Here is a 16,342-nt window from a genome sequence, read left to right as displayed (position 1 = left end):
AAAAATGCTTCAAAATGAATTAAGATGCAGCCTGGTTTCTTTTAACTCACACTGAAACTTTATAAGACTTTCTTATTTTAATTCTTTAGAGATATGAGCTTTTAGGTTGAACATTTCCCTGCGTCTCTCCGAACAATATCTGTGTGGTCAGTGTGTGCTCCTGAATAAAAAATAAAAAGTTGAACTTTTGGAAGATTGATTTTTCTCCAAAACAAATTGAAAGACAGTTCAAAGTAATGCTGACGTTTCTCTTCAGGGCAGAGTCTAAAGTCTTAGTAAATGGAAAATCCAATAACAAATAGAGGTCCAAATTACATCCAAGATGTGGCACGGTCACATCACGACTGCAGTCCAGCAAAAGTGTTACTGACACCTCTGCTGGAGTTCTGTTTTATTTTGGTACCTGGTGCCGTGTGCAGAAATAGAAATACAGCTGGTGTGATTTGAAGTTGGTCACCGTGGTCTTATTATAACAATGACGTTAAAGACAATGTGTGGGTCTTATCACTAGAGCCATTATAAGGATAATAAAGCTCAGTTCTTTACATGAGTCGGGAGGTGTGATTGACAGGGTGAGTGTGTGAAACCGTCCACAGGTGTGAGTGCATACGTGTGAAAAAAAATGAATGTATGAATGAATCTTTATGTAAAGTGTTCTTTAAGGTTAACCTCAAGGTTTCTTAAGGTTATCTTTGAAAAAGTCATGGACAGATAGATAACAGTTAAATTCAGATTCAAGTTCATTTATATGTCTATTATTCAGAGGCAGATTTGCATACTGCAGTACATTCCTAACAGCTCAGTCCATCGTCTGCTGCAGCTCTGGCTCAGCGCAGAAATACCAACCAGACACCAATGCCACATTTTCCCATATTTAAGTCCAATGGCATCTACTGTGACCGTATTTGGAGAGTCTAGGAACTCAGACAAAAGACCAGAAACTGTGAGGTGCTTCCAAAAGTTTAACCTTTTAACCACTGAACTGAGTAATTCATTACATTTACTCAGTAGATCACTCATAGTAGACACTGAATACTCCAAAATAGGTCATGAATAATTCATAGCTGATACTGAATTCTTCATAGTAGTTTTACTCTACTTTAAAATTCAGTATCTACTAATAAGCATTCAACATCTCCCATGCAGTATTTAGTATCTATCATGAATAATTCAGGATAAACCATGAATTAGTCAGTATCTACTCTTAAGTATACAATATCGACAATAAAATATTGAATACTTAATATCGCACATTAAATATCTCCTACGAGGAATTTTGTACCTATTATTACGAATAATTCAGTACCCAATACTGGGTTTTCAGTATTTGCAATGAAATATTCAGCATCTAATATGAATTATTCATTATCTAGTATGCAGTATTTAGTATCTATGATGAATAATTCTGTAACTATTATAAATAAGTATTTAGTTTGCAGTATTCAGTATCTACTATGAATTAGTCACTACTAATAAATATTCAGTTTTTTAGTATGAATGATTCAGTGTTAGGGCGGCACTAGTGTCGCAGTCACACAGCTCCAGGGACCTGGAGGTTGTGGGCTCGATTCCCACTCCGGGTGACTGTCTGTGAGGAGTTTGGTGTGTCCTCCCTGGGGTTTCCTCCGGGTGCTCCGGTTTCCTCCCATGGTCCAAAAACACATTGGTAGGTGGATTGGTGACTCAAAAGTGTCCGTAGGTGTGTGTGTGAGTGTGTGTTGCCCTGTAAAGGACTGCGTCCCCTCCAGGGTGTATTCCTGCCTTGCGCCCAGTGATTCCGATTAGGCTTTGGACCCACCGCGACCCTGAACTAGATAAGCGCTTACAGATAATGAATGAATGATTCAGTGTTTAATATTAATTATTATGAAGTATTCAGTTATTACTAGTAATTAGATGTATTTCAAAATTATTATGGAGTATTCCTCATAATTCTGACAAACCGGTTCAGTTTCATTCAGCCTGTTGAGGGTTAATGTAATTAAATGGAATTATGGTCATGAAATTACTGGGATTAAATTAACCCCTAAACTGCAGGATCATTATCTTGGGGGTGGGTTGGGGTTGGGCTGGGGTGAGGGAGTATTAATAACCAGTTCTCTTTACTCAAGTCTATGCACTTAAACACAACCCTGATGATTTTGTATTTTCTGCTCATACTTCTACTCATTTTTATTAGTGAAAAAAATGTGATTTGATGGCACCAATTTCATAGTTTGGAGCTTTGGCTTTTTTATTTTAGACCACAGTGATCCAAAAAGAGAGGAACACATTCTTCAGTTTTTGTGCTGATAGATGCAGGATAGCTAGAAAAGCCCTGATTCAATGACCTCAACACGACTCCCTCAGTATTCAGGAGCTTCTTTAAGCTGCTACTTTAATTGTGCTGTACTTTAGTTTGTATTTTTTTTTTAAATTTTCATTCAGCTACTTTTACTTTTTCGACAGTCAATGTTTTACCAAACAACACTTTACTAGAGTCTGGCTTTGGGCCTCTGTAGCCGCCTCTGGTGAAATGCCCCCATCACATGACGTGCTGTTGTTTAAGAATAGCGAAGGCCGTCTGGTTTTACATCCCTCTGAATGTGCACATGCTCTGTGTGTGTGTGTGTGTGTGTGTGTGTGTGTGTGGTCATGTGCTCAAGCTGAGTGGATTCTCTCAGGCCTCATAAGCCCCAGGGCAGCTGTTGATTGATTCTAGCTTCTGGATGTATTCATTAACACAGAGCTCCAGGAGAACTGCTGAAAATGTCCCAGCTTTTACACATACACAGAAAAAATACTGAAGCAGTGTTGTAGACATCTTTACAACCTCAATATTATGAATTACATTAATTATTTCCAAACGTGAACCAAAAGACAAGAAAACTGAGGGTTTTTTTGTGTGTCCGTTTATGCACCAAAGACACACTGGTCCTAAAGTGTGTGACTAATCGCTGTAGCCCAATGCCAAAAGTAGGTAGTAGAATGACTTATGTGGGTGGGCCAATGACGAATATATAAAGGGACCAGTGGCAAAACTGAGACCTGGGACAGAAGTGGGTGGACCAATGACAAACATAGGTGGACCAATGAGAAACCTTGGTGAGACCTTGGCCAACATGAGAGTCCCAAGGTCAACCAAAGTGTGTGGACCAGTGCCAGACAGAAGTGGGTGGACTAGGGCTGAAACCCTGTTAAACCATGGAGAGAAAACCTAGTCAATGAGCAGTGAGCCAACGAGTACTGAGTTAATTACAGTGACACAATTGCCACTGTGCTCATGTCATCACAAACGAAACATCACTTATAGTGAGTGTTGGTTAGTCACTGGCCTGAGCGATAAACTAGATCAGCATTCTGCTGGGGTAATTTAATAAAACTGCACGGCAAGACTGTCCATGCCAAAGTGAGACCCAAACCAGCAGCTGGTAGAGATTTCTATTTACACAATTGCTGTGTAAATATCATTCGCTTCACAATGTCTGAATATGGTCAGAGTGAAGTGTGCTGAGATTTTATTTGCCAACAGGAGGAAAATAACTAAGAGGAGGTATTTAATTCCCAATTGTAGCATAGTTTCAAATAATCAGCAGCATACGTCTGAACAGGAATCCCTGCTTAGTGAAGTCTAAGTGTAATTTGGAACTATTTTGATTTTGCTTTCCATTTTTGGCATGACTGTGCCACATGAAACCATTGATCCACTTCTCCCTCTGCTAGAAATCACACTGAAGCATAACAGCACCTACAACATCTCGGAGAACATCTGCGTCATTAAAAACACATCTGCACGACTGGAACATGCTGTTGGATTGATTTCAGGAGCAGAACCTGACCAGTCTTTCACAGACTCTCAGTCAGAATGTGGGCAAAGTGCTTTACATTTCTCCACGAGAGGAGCATTTTCGCATTTTTCTCTGGCTCCCGCAGAGCTGGCAGCAGCTTCGGAAAAAAAGGCCAACAAAGCTGTTCAGTTCCAGCCGTAGCGTTTCTGTCAGCAGATGTTGATATGATCCTCTAGAAAAAAGAGTCTGCAGGTGATGAGGGGAAGGTAAAGAAGACAAGGCCACGGTCTGGGGCTGCCAGGTGCTGTCAATGACTTGCAAAACCCCCCGACATCTGATGACAATAGTTATCAAAAAATACAAACTAGATGGCAGAAAAAGGTGTTGTACAGTGCAATAAAACAAGACTTCGTGTTTTTTAAAATTCATTAATATTTCCTTGACAAAAAATAAAGGATGTGTTGTCTCTGAACAATAACTAATATTTTGTTTATATTTACTCCTTAAAAACTAGCAAACATCCACCAAAGGCTAAGTCTTTGCAGCAAAGCCAGAGGAACTGGCCACCAATTTGGGCCAAACTTGGTGAGAGCAAAATCAAAAAGCAAATTTCTCAGGAAACACTTGCAAAGATCACAGGTCTCTCACCATCTCCTGTCCATAACACTGTGGAAGATTAAGGAGCTTTGGAGAAACCTCAGTCGGATATGAATGTATGTAAAATATATACTCATATATGAATGTGTATAAAAATGTATACTCCACCACTCCATCAGCGTAATAAATCTCACATAAATAGACAAAAAGATATCATTTTAAAAAGTGTGATTTTTCTTTTATTTCTGTATATTGTCCCTAACCACCTACATAAAAGCTGCCTAACACATTTTTCCAGGGCCAAAAAAATTAGCTTAGACTTGGCCTAGCCTACTACTCACCCCACAAACAATAATAGTATAATAATGAAATTAGAATGCTGCCCATGGACTTACTGTTATTGTTGGTGAATGGTGGTTTTTAAAATGTGTTCTCACATTTAAGACTATTTAGTTCAGAATGGAGGGCGGCACGGTGGCACAGCAGGTAGTGTCGCAGTCACACAGCTCCAGGGGCCTGGAGGTTGTGGGTTCGATTCCAGCTCCGGGTGACTGTCTGTGAGGAGTTGGTGTGTTCTCCCCGTGTCTGTGTGGGTTTCCTCCCACAGTCCAAAAACACACGTTGCAGGTGGATTGGCGACTCCAAAGTGTCCGTAGGTGTGAGTGAATGTGTGTGTGTGTGTGTGTGTCTGTGTTGCCCTGTGAAGGACTGGCGTCCCCTCCAGGGTGTATTCCCGCCTTGCGCCCGATGATTCCAGGTAGGCTCTGGACCCCCTGCGACCCTAAAATTGGATAAGCGGTAACAGATAATGGATGGAATGGATAGTTCAGAATGGAAGACATAAAGGTACTAACCTAGGCTTATTTTCTCATCCAGCCACAATGTTTTATAAATAGCCGCTAGTGGCAAGGACGTTATTAACTTATTGCACCTGCATTTACAAAACAAACTAACTTGGCCATAGAACATTAGCTAAACACGCAGACCAGCCAGTGATTAGGAAACTCCTGCGCTCACTTTTTTTTTTTGCCAAATTCATGAATTACGTAGGCAGGATCAACGCAAAAGGGATTAGTGTTTAACAATGTGATTGGGCCAGCCTAGTGTCAATTGGGCCGCTGATCTACTGGTTTTATGGGCCGGTCAGTGTCAGTACTAATAGCCTGTCAGCCCACCGGGAAAATGCCTGGTATGCCAGATGTCCAGTCCGTTCCTGCATGCCACTGTAATAAATATAGCCACATGGGTTCAGGAGGAATTCAGATAATCGCTGTCACTGAAATCACTCCACAGCTGCATCAAGAAATGCAACCTCAGTCTCTATTAAGACACACCAACTTTATACAGAAGCAATGTGCCCATTCTGCACAGGCTACAGTGACATTCATAGACATGGAGTGTGTGTATTGACTGACCGGCCTGCTGTCCAGATCTGCCTCCAATGACTATCATAAAGAGGAGAATCAGTCGACATTGACCGCAGACTGTTAAACAGCTGCAGTCTTGTATCAAGTGAGAATGAGTGAAAATGAAAGCCATCCTGCAGCGATTAGTCTCCTCACTTCCCAAACAAGCCAATGGGCAGCGCTGTTCAGTTCTAACAGTTCTAGAGTTGACTCTGGGTTTGATTCCAAGTGATAGAGTCAGTTCCAAGATTCTAAATCTTACTTCAAAAATACTAAGACTTAAGTGCCTTACTTTGGAGTGTGAATCTAATTGTAATGGAACATATTGGGGTTACGTGTGAACACCATGTGATAATTTAACTGGACAAACTGCACTCCACTGCAACTTCCCAAAGCTGCTGGAAGCAGCTCTATCTCCTCAGAGAACACAGTTCCACTGCTCCACAGCCCACTGCTGGGGGTTGTATGCCACTCCTGCCCAGGTTGGGCAGCGGGGACTGTGACCTTAGGTTCTCAGAAACTTAAAATAACAGTCACAGTCATTAGAAGGGTTTCCCAGTGTGTGCTGGAGCAGAGAACTCAGGAGTGTGTAACTAGAGCTTGAGTTGGTGGATTTGCCAAAACCTGTGGAGCGTGGGGTAGAGTGGACAAAGCTCCAGTGTGGTCAGCTTAAGTAGGACATGGTGACACCGAGAGCAATGTGAACACAAGCCTGGTCACTCTCTCTCTCTCTCTCTCTCTCTCACACACACACACACACACACACACATTTTGCTGACCCAGGTCAGAGCGAGCCCTTTAACAACAAACACCATGCAGAGGCATCTCAAGAAAGACAGACACCTTAAAGAGACCGCCTTAACTCAACCTTGCAACTGTTGGTAATACTGAACTGACCTGCTCCTGCGCCGCTAGAAACTCTTTCTTCCATAGCAACTGTTGCTAGGTCAGTTTCATGCCCATATAAGGAAAATAAGGAGAAAAGTACACTGTGTATTATAAGATGTAAAGTCATGATGAGTCAAGACAGCGTTCTGTCTTCCTATTGGTCATCGTCAAGGAACATGTTGCAGGACATGTCAGACTAGGCCAAAAGATAACAAAAAAGAAAAACAAGTAACATGCTAGACTTTTCATTGCGGGAACCTCAGCTGCCACATCGCTGTTCCTTTTGACAAAATCATGGCACTTCTGGATAACGTTCAGATTGTTTCAGAACAACGAGGAGATCCAGCTTTGGGAAGATGAGTGTCTGTGTATTTATTGATTTATTCATTCATCTTCTGTAACTGTTACTTTACAGAATGATCAGCGCTGTGGTGTTTCCAGAGCCCGATTGGAATCATTAGGTGCTAAGTATGAACACACCCAGGTCACCACACTCATCCAGTCTCCCACTCACACTGCAGGTGCATCTCAATAAATTAAAATATCACCAAAAAGTTTATTAATTTCAATAATTCATTTCATAAAGTGAAATTTATACATTATATAGATTCATTTCAAACAGACAGAGAGATTTCAAGCGTTTATTGCTTATAATGTTGATGATTATGGCTTATAGCCAATGAAAACCCAACAGTCCTTATCTCAGAAAATTTGAATATTACCAATTTTTAAAAAATGTTTTTTAATACAGAAATGTTGGTCTACTGAAAATATGTACAGTAAATGCACTCAATACCTTCTGCATGAATTACTGCATCGATGTTGCGTGGCGTGGAGGCGATCAGTCTGTGGCACTGCTGAGATGTTATGGAAGCCCAGGTTGCTTTGATAGCGGCCTTCAGCTCGTCTCTTCTGTTGGGTCTGGTGCCTCTCATCTTCCTCTTGACAATAACCCATAGATTCTCTATGGGGTTTAGGTCAGGAGAGTTTGCTGGCCAATCAAGCAGTGATACTGTTGTTATTAAACCAGGTATTGGGACTTCTGGCAGTTTGGACAGGTGCCAAGTCCTGCTCGAAAATGAAATCTGCATCTCCACAAAGCTTGTCAGCAGAGGGACTTGATATAACACAGTGGACCAACACCAGCAGATGACATGGCTGATTGTGGAAACTTCACGCTAGATTTCAATCAGCTTGGATTGTGTGCCTCTCCACTCTTCCTCTAGACTCTGGGACCTTAATTTCCAAATGAAATGCATAATGTATTTTAATCTGAAAATAAGACCTACCTGGCCCAGGTGAGACGCTTCTGGTGTTGTCTCTGGGTCATGAGTGGCTTGACACAAGGAATGCGACAGCTGTGGCTCATGTCCTGGACACGTCTGTGTGGGGAGACTTTTGAACCTCTGACTCAGTAGTCGTCCACTACTCATGAGTCTCCCCCAAATTTTTGAATGGCCCTGTTTTGCTTGGGCACCTTTTTTCTATCACACTTTTCCTTCCACTCAACTTTCGATTAATATGCTTGGATACAGCAGGCACGTGTCAATGACTGCCTTCTAGACATCTGTCAGGTCAGCAGTGATCTCCCCATGGTTGTGTAGCCTACTGAACCAGACTAAGGGACCGTTTTAAAGGCGTAGGAAACTTTTGCAGGTGTTTTGTGTTATTCTAATTTTCTGAGATAATGACTTTTGGGTTTTCATTGGCTGCAAGCCATAATCATCAACATTAAAAGAAACAAACGCTTGAAAGAGATCACTCTGTTCATAATGAATCTATATGAGTTTCACTTTTTGAAATAAATGAACTTTGTGACAATATTCTGTACTTTGTGTGTTCCTGCCTCGTGCTCATTGATTCTGGGAAGGCTCCAGACCCACCATGACCCTGAACTGGATAAGAGGTTACAGACAATGAATGAGTGAATGATATTCTAATCACACACACACACCTGTTTCACAGTCACTCCACCTAACAATGTGTATCTGTACTGTGAGAGGAATGCACAGCTCCCAGATAAATCCCACACAGACACAGGGAGAACACACTACCCTCCTCATAGACACTGACCCTGACATGGTTATAAACACACTGCTGATGTGAGACATGTTTTGGCTTAAAAAACCTTGCTGATTAATGTACACACTGTTAATGTACATACTGTTGATTACACACTGTTCTGCAGCTTCGCCATCTTCCAAAAGCAGTTCTAGAGACGAGTGGGGGTCAAGATGCTGGATTTTGTGTTTCACAGATGAAGATGTCTGGTTCCATTCACTGTCACTGTAAAGAAAACTCCTCATTCAATACAGGAACAAAGGAAGGAGAGAAAAGAATAAAAACTGAGAATGACCACGATTCCAAAGATTCAACTCAATCTGCTTTAATGAAGAAACTAAGCAATGTTTGGAAGTGACTGTACACTTAAAACCAGGCACTTTCCCCAGGGCTCTAGACAGATGCATTCTGGGTAGACGTTTTGGATTTCCCCCTATTTAGCTTTTTTTTTTTTGAGTAAAGTGTGAGTAAAAAATTTAAAGGAAAATAAACCAAAAAAAATTATAACATATAAATACAAACAAACTTTATACAAACAAAGCTAGAACTGAAGTGGGATACGCTGCAGGAGCCACATAGCGGTCATTAAACCTGAACAGATAAATTAAGAGGAAATCAAACACAAATTTAATCAGAAACCTACAAAAAAATAGAGTCAAACCCAGAAAAGGCGACAGCTTTCTAAAAAAAAAAAAACTAAATTCTTTACAGTACATTACACAGCGAAAGCTGCTCCTTTTCTATAAATATTATATGCATCCATGAGATCTGTGTTACAGAGCGCTCTGGAAAAAAAATCACCAGGAGAACCCGCCCATGCCAATAAATATCCAAGCTTAAACAGGCCACAGTGTAGTTCTAGAGACACTGTTAAAATAATCTAACACCTGGAGAGAAAAGTCTTAAAGTTTTGAAAATCATGTCTGTACTTAATGCCTTTGAGAATAAAATGAAGTTTTAAAACTATGAGAATATAACAGCCATTATTTCCAAAAATAAAAAAAGAGTTGATGTATCAAGAAATAAAAGGTGATTTAATGTGATTAATGGCATTTTATTCTCAAAACTTCAACTTTATTATCAAAAATTGCCACCCCCCTCCTATATTACTATATATTATCTGTCAGCAGTTCCCCGACCCGAGGCCGAGCCACCACTTCTTTACAAAAACACAAACGCAAACTGCCCATATCTGTCACATCAGCTGACAAACACCTGCCCCATGAGCAGTGAGACAAGAGGAGGACATCCTGGACTCTCAGCTCATCAATCTCCTCACGACCAGACCAACCTTTACCCTGCGTCGCTCGGGAGAGTCCCACAATCTCTGTCCAATCCCACCCTCAACGTAAACATCGCTAAAACGAAGGGGGAAGAACAGAGATGCTGTTGTAGTCGTCACTGCTGGATGAACCTGAATCATCCTCACAATTTTGATGTACATTTATTACAGCCATAACTAAAAAAAAATGCACATCTGTAACCACTGTGCAAAACAAAACGGCTTCCAAAAAGCCGAGGTCATCGGTGTCCCGCGTGGAGAAAACCAGAAAAGAACAACAAAAAGAAACAAACACTCTTACACAAGGCGCCGCTGCTCTGTTTGGGTCTTGGCAAAGATTTACTCCATGACCCATCCGAGGCCATCGCTGTCCCAACGCTTCTGGGACACTTTCCAGAGCCTGGAGTTTAAAACACAGCTTCAGGAGCAAAGAGCAGATCAGAGCTAATCCCAGTTTAATCAAAAACTAAAGGAAACCTGACCTTTCATTAAACACCAGGCACTAACCCTTAAATGCAGCTCATAGACTAAAAAGGAAAGACCCCAGAACGGTTCTCTTTGAGTCTCTGAAGAACCGTGCTCTTAAATGAGATACACGTTCATGTAAAACTAAGAACATTAAAAATTCATGTTCTTTAATGGTTCCTGAAAGCATGGCTTTTTAACTGGAGAACGGTGCACTGTGAGGAGGTTCTTTAAACTTTAATACAGTTCTACTCTCTGAGAAAAATGGAGCTGAACGGATCGAGAGGGAACTAAATCCCTTCTGTTTACAAGTCACTTTCTCATTTTATTTAAAAATATTTATTTTTATTTAATATTTAAATATTTATTTAATATTTGGTCACAATTTTTTTATTACTAAGCAGTGGTTTTGTTTAATTTGTACACCCATCCACACACACACTCTTTAAGGACAATTTTTGAACACCCAAAATATTTATTTATTTACAAGGACAGTAAACTGAGGGAACAGATTATAAAACTGTGGCCACAATTTATTTGAAATGTATCAAATATGCACACGAATTACCTGTTCCCTCAAAATCCAGGCTCTGAAGGATCACGTTTATAAACAAGCTGAAGTTTAAAGTGCCTCCTCATAATGTAACACTAATAAATCCCTGAGTGCCCCCACTTTGGGCACCTTCGCATTTAAAGAGAGGTGTTCTCTTTTCATTCTTCTGCCTCTAGTGTTAATGACTCTGAGCAGGTTCCTTTAGTTTCTGAAGAACATTTCCTCCAGGACGTTTAACTGGCTCTGTATGACAGCTGTATTTTATTTTTTATTTTTTTTTGCTGTTTGACTGTCCCAAGTTACCAACAAGGTTTTTGCACTTTGCTTATAATAAACTCCCGAGAAGCTGAAGGTCGAGGCCCAGGCCCGGGTCGAGCAGCGGTGGTGGAGGTCAGGCTGGTGGTCTGGCTGTAGTTTTGGTGTGTTTCTGGGGCAGGTTTTGGTGACTATTACTCCATGATGGCTCTGTAGATGGCTGGCTCGATATAGTCCTCTCTGTAGCGGGAGTTTATCACTCGCTGTCTTTTAGAGTCCTCTCTGACATCCTTCTCCACAAACACGCCTTTAAATCGCATGTCTGATGCCACGGACTGGAAACGGAAAAGAAAACAATCCGTATCAGAGTTGAATATGAAAATGGATAATATCTACCATGTTGTATACACTGTCTACAACAATATGGATATTTATTAGCTCCAGCTTCTTTAAGGAGTGCACAGACGGTCAGTTGAAATGGGACACACTGGAGCAGCACCACATTTTTTAAAATTTTACTTATTTATTTAACTATACACTTATATAGCGCCTTTCTAGAAATCCAAGGACGCTTTATGAACAACACTCTACATTAATTTCACACACATCCCGACAAGAATCCCGCACAGCGTACTCTCGACCAGGAACGGCCACCCACCTGGAGGACAGTTATTAGAGAAGTCAATTCACATAACGGTGGGAGGAAACTGGAGGCCCTGGAGGAAACCCACACAGACACTGGGAGAACATGGAAACTCCACCCCAAGCCCACATGGACTTGAACCCAAGAACCCAGCGCTGAGAGGCGAGCGCGCTAACCACTGAGCCATTGTGACACCACCATTTCATCACCAAGTCGTTTTTTTTTTAATCCCAGACTCATCCCAGATGTCAGAGGCTGAAACGTGGAACAAACTTCTGATCAAAGCCTTTCATTTCAGGAGAAATTTTGGAAGAAGTGTCCTGAAGATTTAGACACAGAACGTAGCTATTTGGAAAAGTCGGACAAATTAATAATCTCCACAAAGAGAACACGCCACATTTAAATCGCCACATTTAAATATGTGCTTAAAAAACTTTGTACGATAAACAGAGGTGTCTAGACTTTACTGACCAGTCGAGCCTTTACTCGCTTTGGCAGCTCCTCGTCCAGACAATACACATCCTCTCTCTTCGCCGTCAGCTGAGACTCGTCCTCAAACTCCACCTGCATCACACACACACACACAGACACACACACAGTTAATAAAGATAGACAGAAACCAAACATTTATGCTTTCTGCCATTTAATAGAAGCAGTGTTTCATCGGCTATAAACACAGACTAACGCAGTGTTAAGAGTCTAGCTCAAGGACATTTCCACAGTGTGGTGTTCCTAACCGAGCTGGGAACCGAACCTTACTCTGCTGTGTGGAGGGTACCAGTGCTTGCTTTCATTCTTAGACGTTAGATGCATGATCCATTTTCTGGCAAATGTGAGTTCTTATGGGAATCATATGTTAATTAACCATTTGGAGATCAGATGTAAACATATCAAAGGGACGGGTCCTGGTGCTGATCATTATAACAGAATATTTTTTAGCAAATTAAAGCTTCTGCTTTGTAAAGCAGCCGGAGACATGGCAAACTGCTCGGTCCATTATTCTGCCGATGCGCTTGATTAAAATCAGCTCATTAAGAGCAGGTCCGTCTACAGGATGAAGACTGTGTTTGAATCAGAGGAGGCTTCTGCAGCTCCACAGTTTAACAACACACCACAGAGTTATTCTGCGAAAAATGAAACCAAAACGAAAACCCTTAAACGTCTTGCTCAGCAAACATCTGGCTCTTGCAGGACACAGCTCTGACGTCTGCAACAACAGCTGGACATATTTTAATCTGAATAAACCACTGGTAATTGCTTAACTTCTCTCACACACACACTTCTTATTAACAATAGAGCTTTATATACAAAATTACTGAATATCTAACATTTACAGTGAGATTCAAACCAATCTGTAGAGAGAGAAAACAGAGGGAGAAAGGAGAAGGGAAGGAGAGAGAGAGAAGAAGGAAAAGAGAAGAGGGTGGTAAGAGAGAGGAAGGGGGGGTGAGAGAAACAAGGGGAAAAATAGGGAGAGAAAGACAGAAGATGAAGGAAAAGAAAGAAGTGGGAGAGAGAGAGAGATGGAGAATGAGAGAGAGGGAGAGAGATGGAGGAGGAGAAAGAGAGGGAGTGTGTGTGAGAGAGAGTGAGAGAAAAGGAGGGGGAGAGGGTGAGAGAGAATTAAATTCCACTGGCAGTGCCCACACACAAAAACACACAGGCCTCACTCCCCATGTATTTTCCTGAGCCATTTTCTAAAATAGCCGCATCTTGAAGAAAACAAAACCCCTCTAAATGATTCCCGCCCAAAAAGAAAAAAAAAAAAAAACACAAAGCATTTCACTTTCCAAAGACTTTCATATAATATTCATAACTCTTTCATACACCTGCCATTAGCATCTAAAAAGCCTTACTCCAAAACTATCAGCTATTAACTCTTAAATATCAACAAACACTTTCCAGAGTGTAACGTCTCTTATGACGACTGATGTTGCTGGACTAAGCCTTTATAGACAGTTATTACGGCTTATGAAGGTGTAACGAAAGCTTATGTAGCAGCTTAATAAACAATGACCTACAATAAAGTGTTATTGTGTTCCTTCAGTGATCTCCTCTTTAGTTGAGATGGCCTTTTATATTTCAAAGTGAAATATATCGTTAATGTAGGTTTATGTCAGTGGTCACGTAGGTGTGGTGATAATCAGCAGTGAAGTGTTACCACAGGATCTCGACTCTGTGCTGCAGTGAGTGCAGCACATTCCTGAGCATGTTTACTCGTCTGTTTTTTTATGTAACCTCAGCAGGATCTTGACACTAAACCTTTCTTTTTCAAGGCCTCCATGCTGAGGAGGCGATAGAGGAGAGGCAGGGGGCCTTGTAATGCTGCAGGACCACTTTAACAGGGGGCAAAAGAGGAAAAGGTCTACTTCTAAGTCAAACAACAACTGTCCCTCTAAAGCTTCGTGCAAAAGTTTGAAGATTCCTGGTTCAGTGCCGTGTTTTGTGGATTTCTGGGTTCACATTGGGCATCAAGAAAATGAGGGACCTCAGTCCAGAACTGAAATGTGTGACAGTGAGAGAGAGCGCGCGAGGGGGACGCGCGAGAGAGGACAGCGTGGTCGGTTCACCAGAGAGAGCGAGGACAGCGTGGTCGGTTCACCAGAGAGAGCGAGGACAGCGTGGTCGGTTCCACCAGAGAGAGCGAGGACAGCGTGGTCGGTTCCACCAGAGAGAGCGAGGACAGAGTGGTCGGTTCACCAGAGAGAGCGAGGACAGCGTGGTCGGTTCACCAGAGAGAGCGAGGACAGCGTGGTCGGTTCACCAGAGAGAGCGAGGACAGCGTGGTCGGTTCATCAGAGAGAGCGAGGACAGCGTGGTCGGTTCACCAGAGAGAGCGAGGACAGCGTGGTCGGTTCACCAGAGAGAGCGAGGACAGCGTGGTCGGTTCACCAGAGAGAGCGAGGACAGCGTGGTCGGTTCACCAGAGAGAGCGAGGACAGCGTGGTCGGTTCACCAGTGAGAGCGAGGACAGCGTGGTCGGTTCACCAGAGAGAGCGAGGACAGCGTGGTCGGTTCACCAGAGAGAACGAGGACAGCGTGGTCGGTTCACTAGAGAGAGCAAGCAGGAGGCAAGGGCGAGGACAGCGTGGTTGGTTCACTAGAGAGAGCGAGCGGGACGCGAGGGTGAGGACAGCATGGTCAGTTCATTAGAGAGAACTAGAAGGACGCGAGGGTGTGGACAGCGAGGTCGCTTCACTAGAGAGAGTGAGGACAGCGTGGTTGGGTCACTAGAGAGAGTGAGCAGGAGGCGAGGGCGAGGACAGCATGATCGGTTCACTAGTGAGAGCGAGGACAGCATGATCAGTCCACTAGAGAGCATGAAGGGGACACAAGGGCGAGGACAGCGTGGTCGGTTCACTAGAGAGAGTGAGGACAGCGTAGTTGGTTCACTAGAGAGAGCGAGAGGGACACAAGGGCGAGGACAGCGTGGTTGGTTCACTAGAGAGAATGAGGACAGCGTAGTTGGTTCACTAGAGAGAGTGAGCAGGAGGCGAGGGCGAGGACAGCGTGGTTGATTCACTAGAGAGAGTGAGGACAGTGTAGTTGGTTCACTAGAGAGCATGAGAGGGACACAAGGGCGAGGACAGCGTGGTCGGTTCACTAGAGAGAATGAGGACAGTGTAGTTGGTTCACTAGAGAGAGTGAGCAGGAGGCGAGGGCGAGGACAGCGTGGTTGGTTCACTAGAGAGAGTGAGCAGGAGGCGAGGGCGAGGACAGCGTGGTTGGTTCACTAGAGAGAGTGAGCAGGAGGCGAGGGCAAGGACAGCGTGGTTGGTTCACTAGAGAGAGTGAGGACAGTGTAGTTGGTTCACTAGAGAGAGTGAGCAGGAGGCGAGGGCGAGGACAGCGTGGTTGGTTCATTAGAGAGAGCAAGGACAGCATGATCGGTTCACTAGTGAGAGCGAGGACAGCATGGTTAGTCCACAAGAGAGCATGAGAGGGACGTGAGAGAGAGGTTCACCAGAGAGATAGATAGATAGATAGATAGATACTTTATTGATCCCCAGGGGAAATTCAAGAGAGAGCGAGGGGGACGCGAGGGCGAGAACAGCGGGGTTGGTTCACTAGAGAGCAAGCGGGAGACGAGGGCAAATACAGCATGGTCGGTTCACTAGAGAGAGCAAGGACAGCGTGGTTGGTTCACTAGAGAGAGCAAGGACAGCGTGGTTGGTTCACTAGAGAGCGATGGCAAGTACAGCATGGCGAGTGCGCGAGGGCGAGGACAGCGGGGATGGTTCACCAGAGAGAGCGGGGGGGACGCGAGGGCAAGTACAGCATGGTCGGTTCACTAGAGAGAGCTAGGACAGCGTGGTCGGTTCACTAGAGAGAGCAAGGACAGCGTAGTCAGTTCATTAGAGAGAGCGAGGACAGCGTAGTCGGTTTATTAGAGAGAGCGAGAATGACACGAGGGCAAGGACAGCG

General features: G+C 43.1%; 1 protein-coding gene across 2 annotated transcripts in view; it reads right to left on the bottom strand.

Moving 5' to 3' along the window:
- Positions 1-8,952: 8,952 nt before the first annotated feature.
- Positions 8,953-16,342, bottom strand: part of LOC136678232 (lysine-specific demethylase 4A-like) — a 19,681-nt gene continuing 12,291 nt past the window's right edge. The window contains exons 21-22 of one of the 2 annotated variants that reach the window (XM_066656197.1): positions 12,389-12,481; positions 8,953-11,609 (exon numbers count right to left, since the gene is read on the bottom strand). In XM_066656197.1, the coding sequence (XP_066512294.1) occupies positions 11,469-11,609; positions 12,389-12,481 (234 nt within the window). In that variant the 3' untranslated portion in view covers positions 8,953-11,468. The remainder of the gene's footprint in view (positions 11,610-12,388; positions 12,482-16,342) is intronic. The other variant, XM_066656198.1, reaches the window with a different exon arrangement.

Source organism: Hoplias malabaricus, chromosome Y (genome assembly GCF_029633855.1).
Source record: "Hoplias malabaricus isolate fHopMal1 chromosome Y, fHopMal1.hap1, whole genome shotgun sequence".
Lineage (NCBI taxonomy): Eukaryota > Metazoa > Chordata > Actinopteri > Characiformes > Erythrinidae > Hoplias > Hoplias malabaricus.
This window is presented reverse-complemented; position numbering and strand designations above follow the sequence as displayed.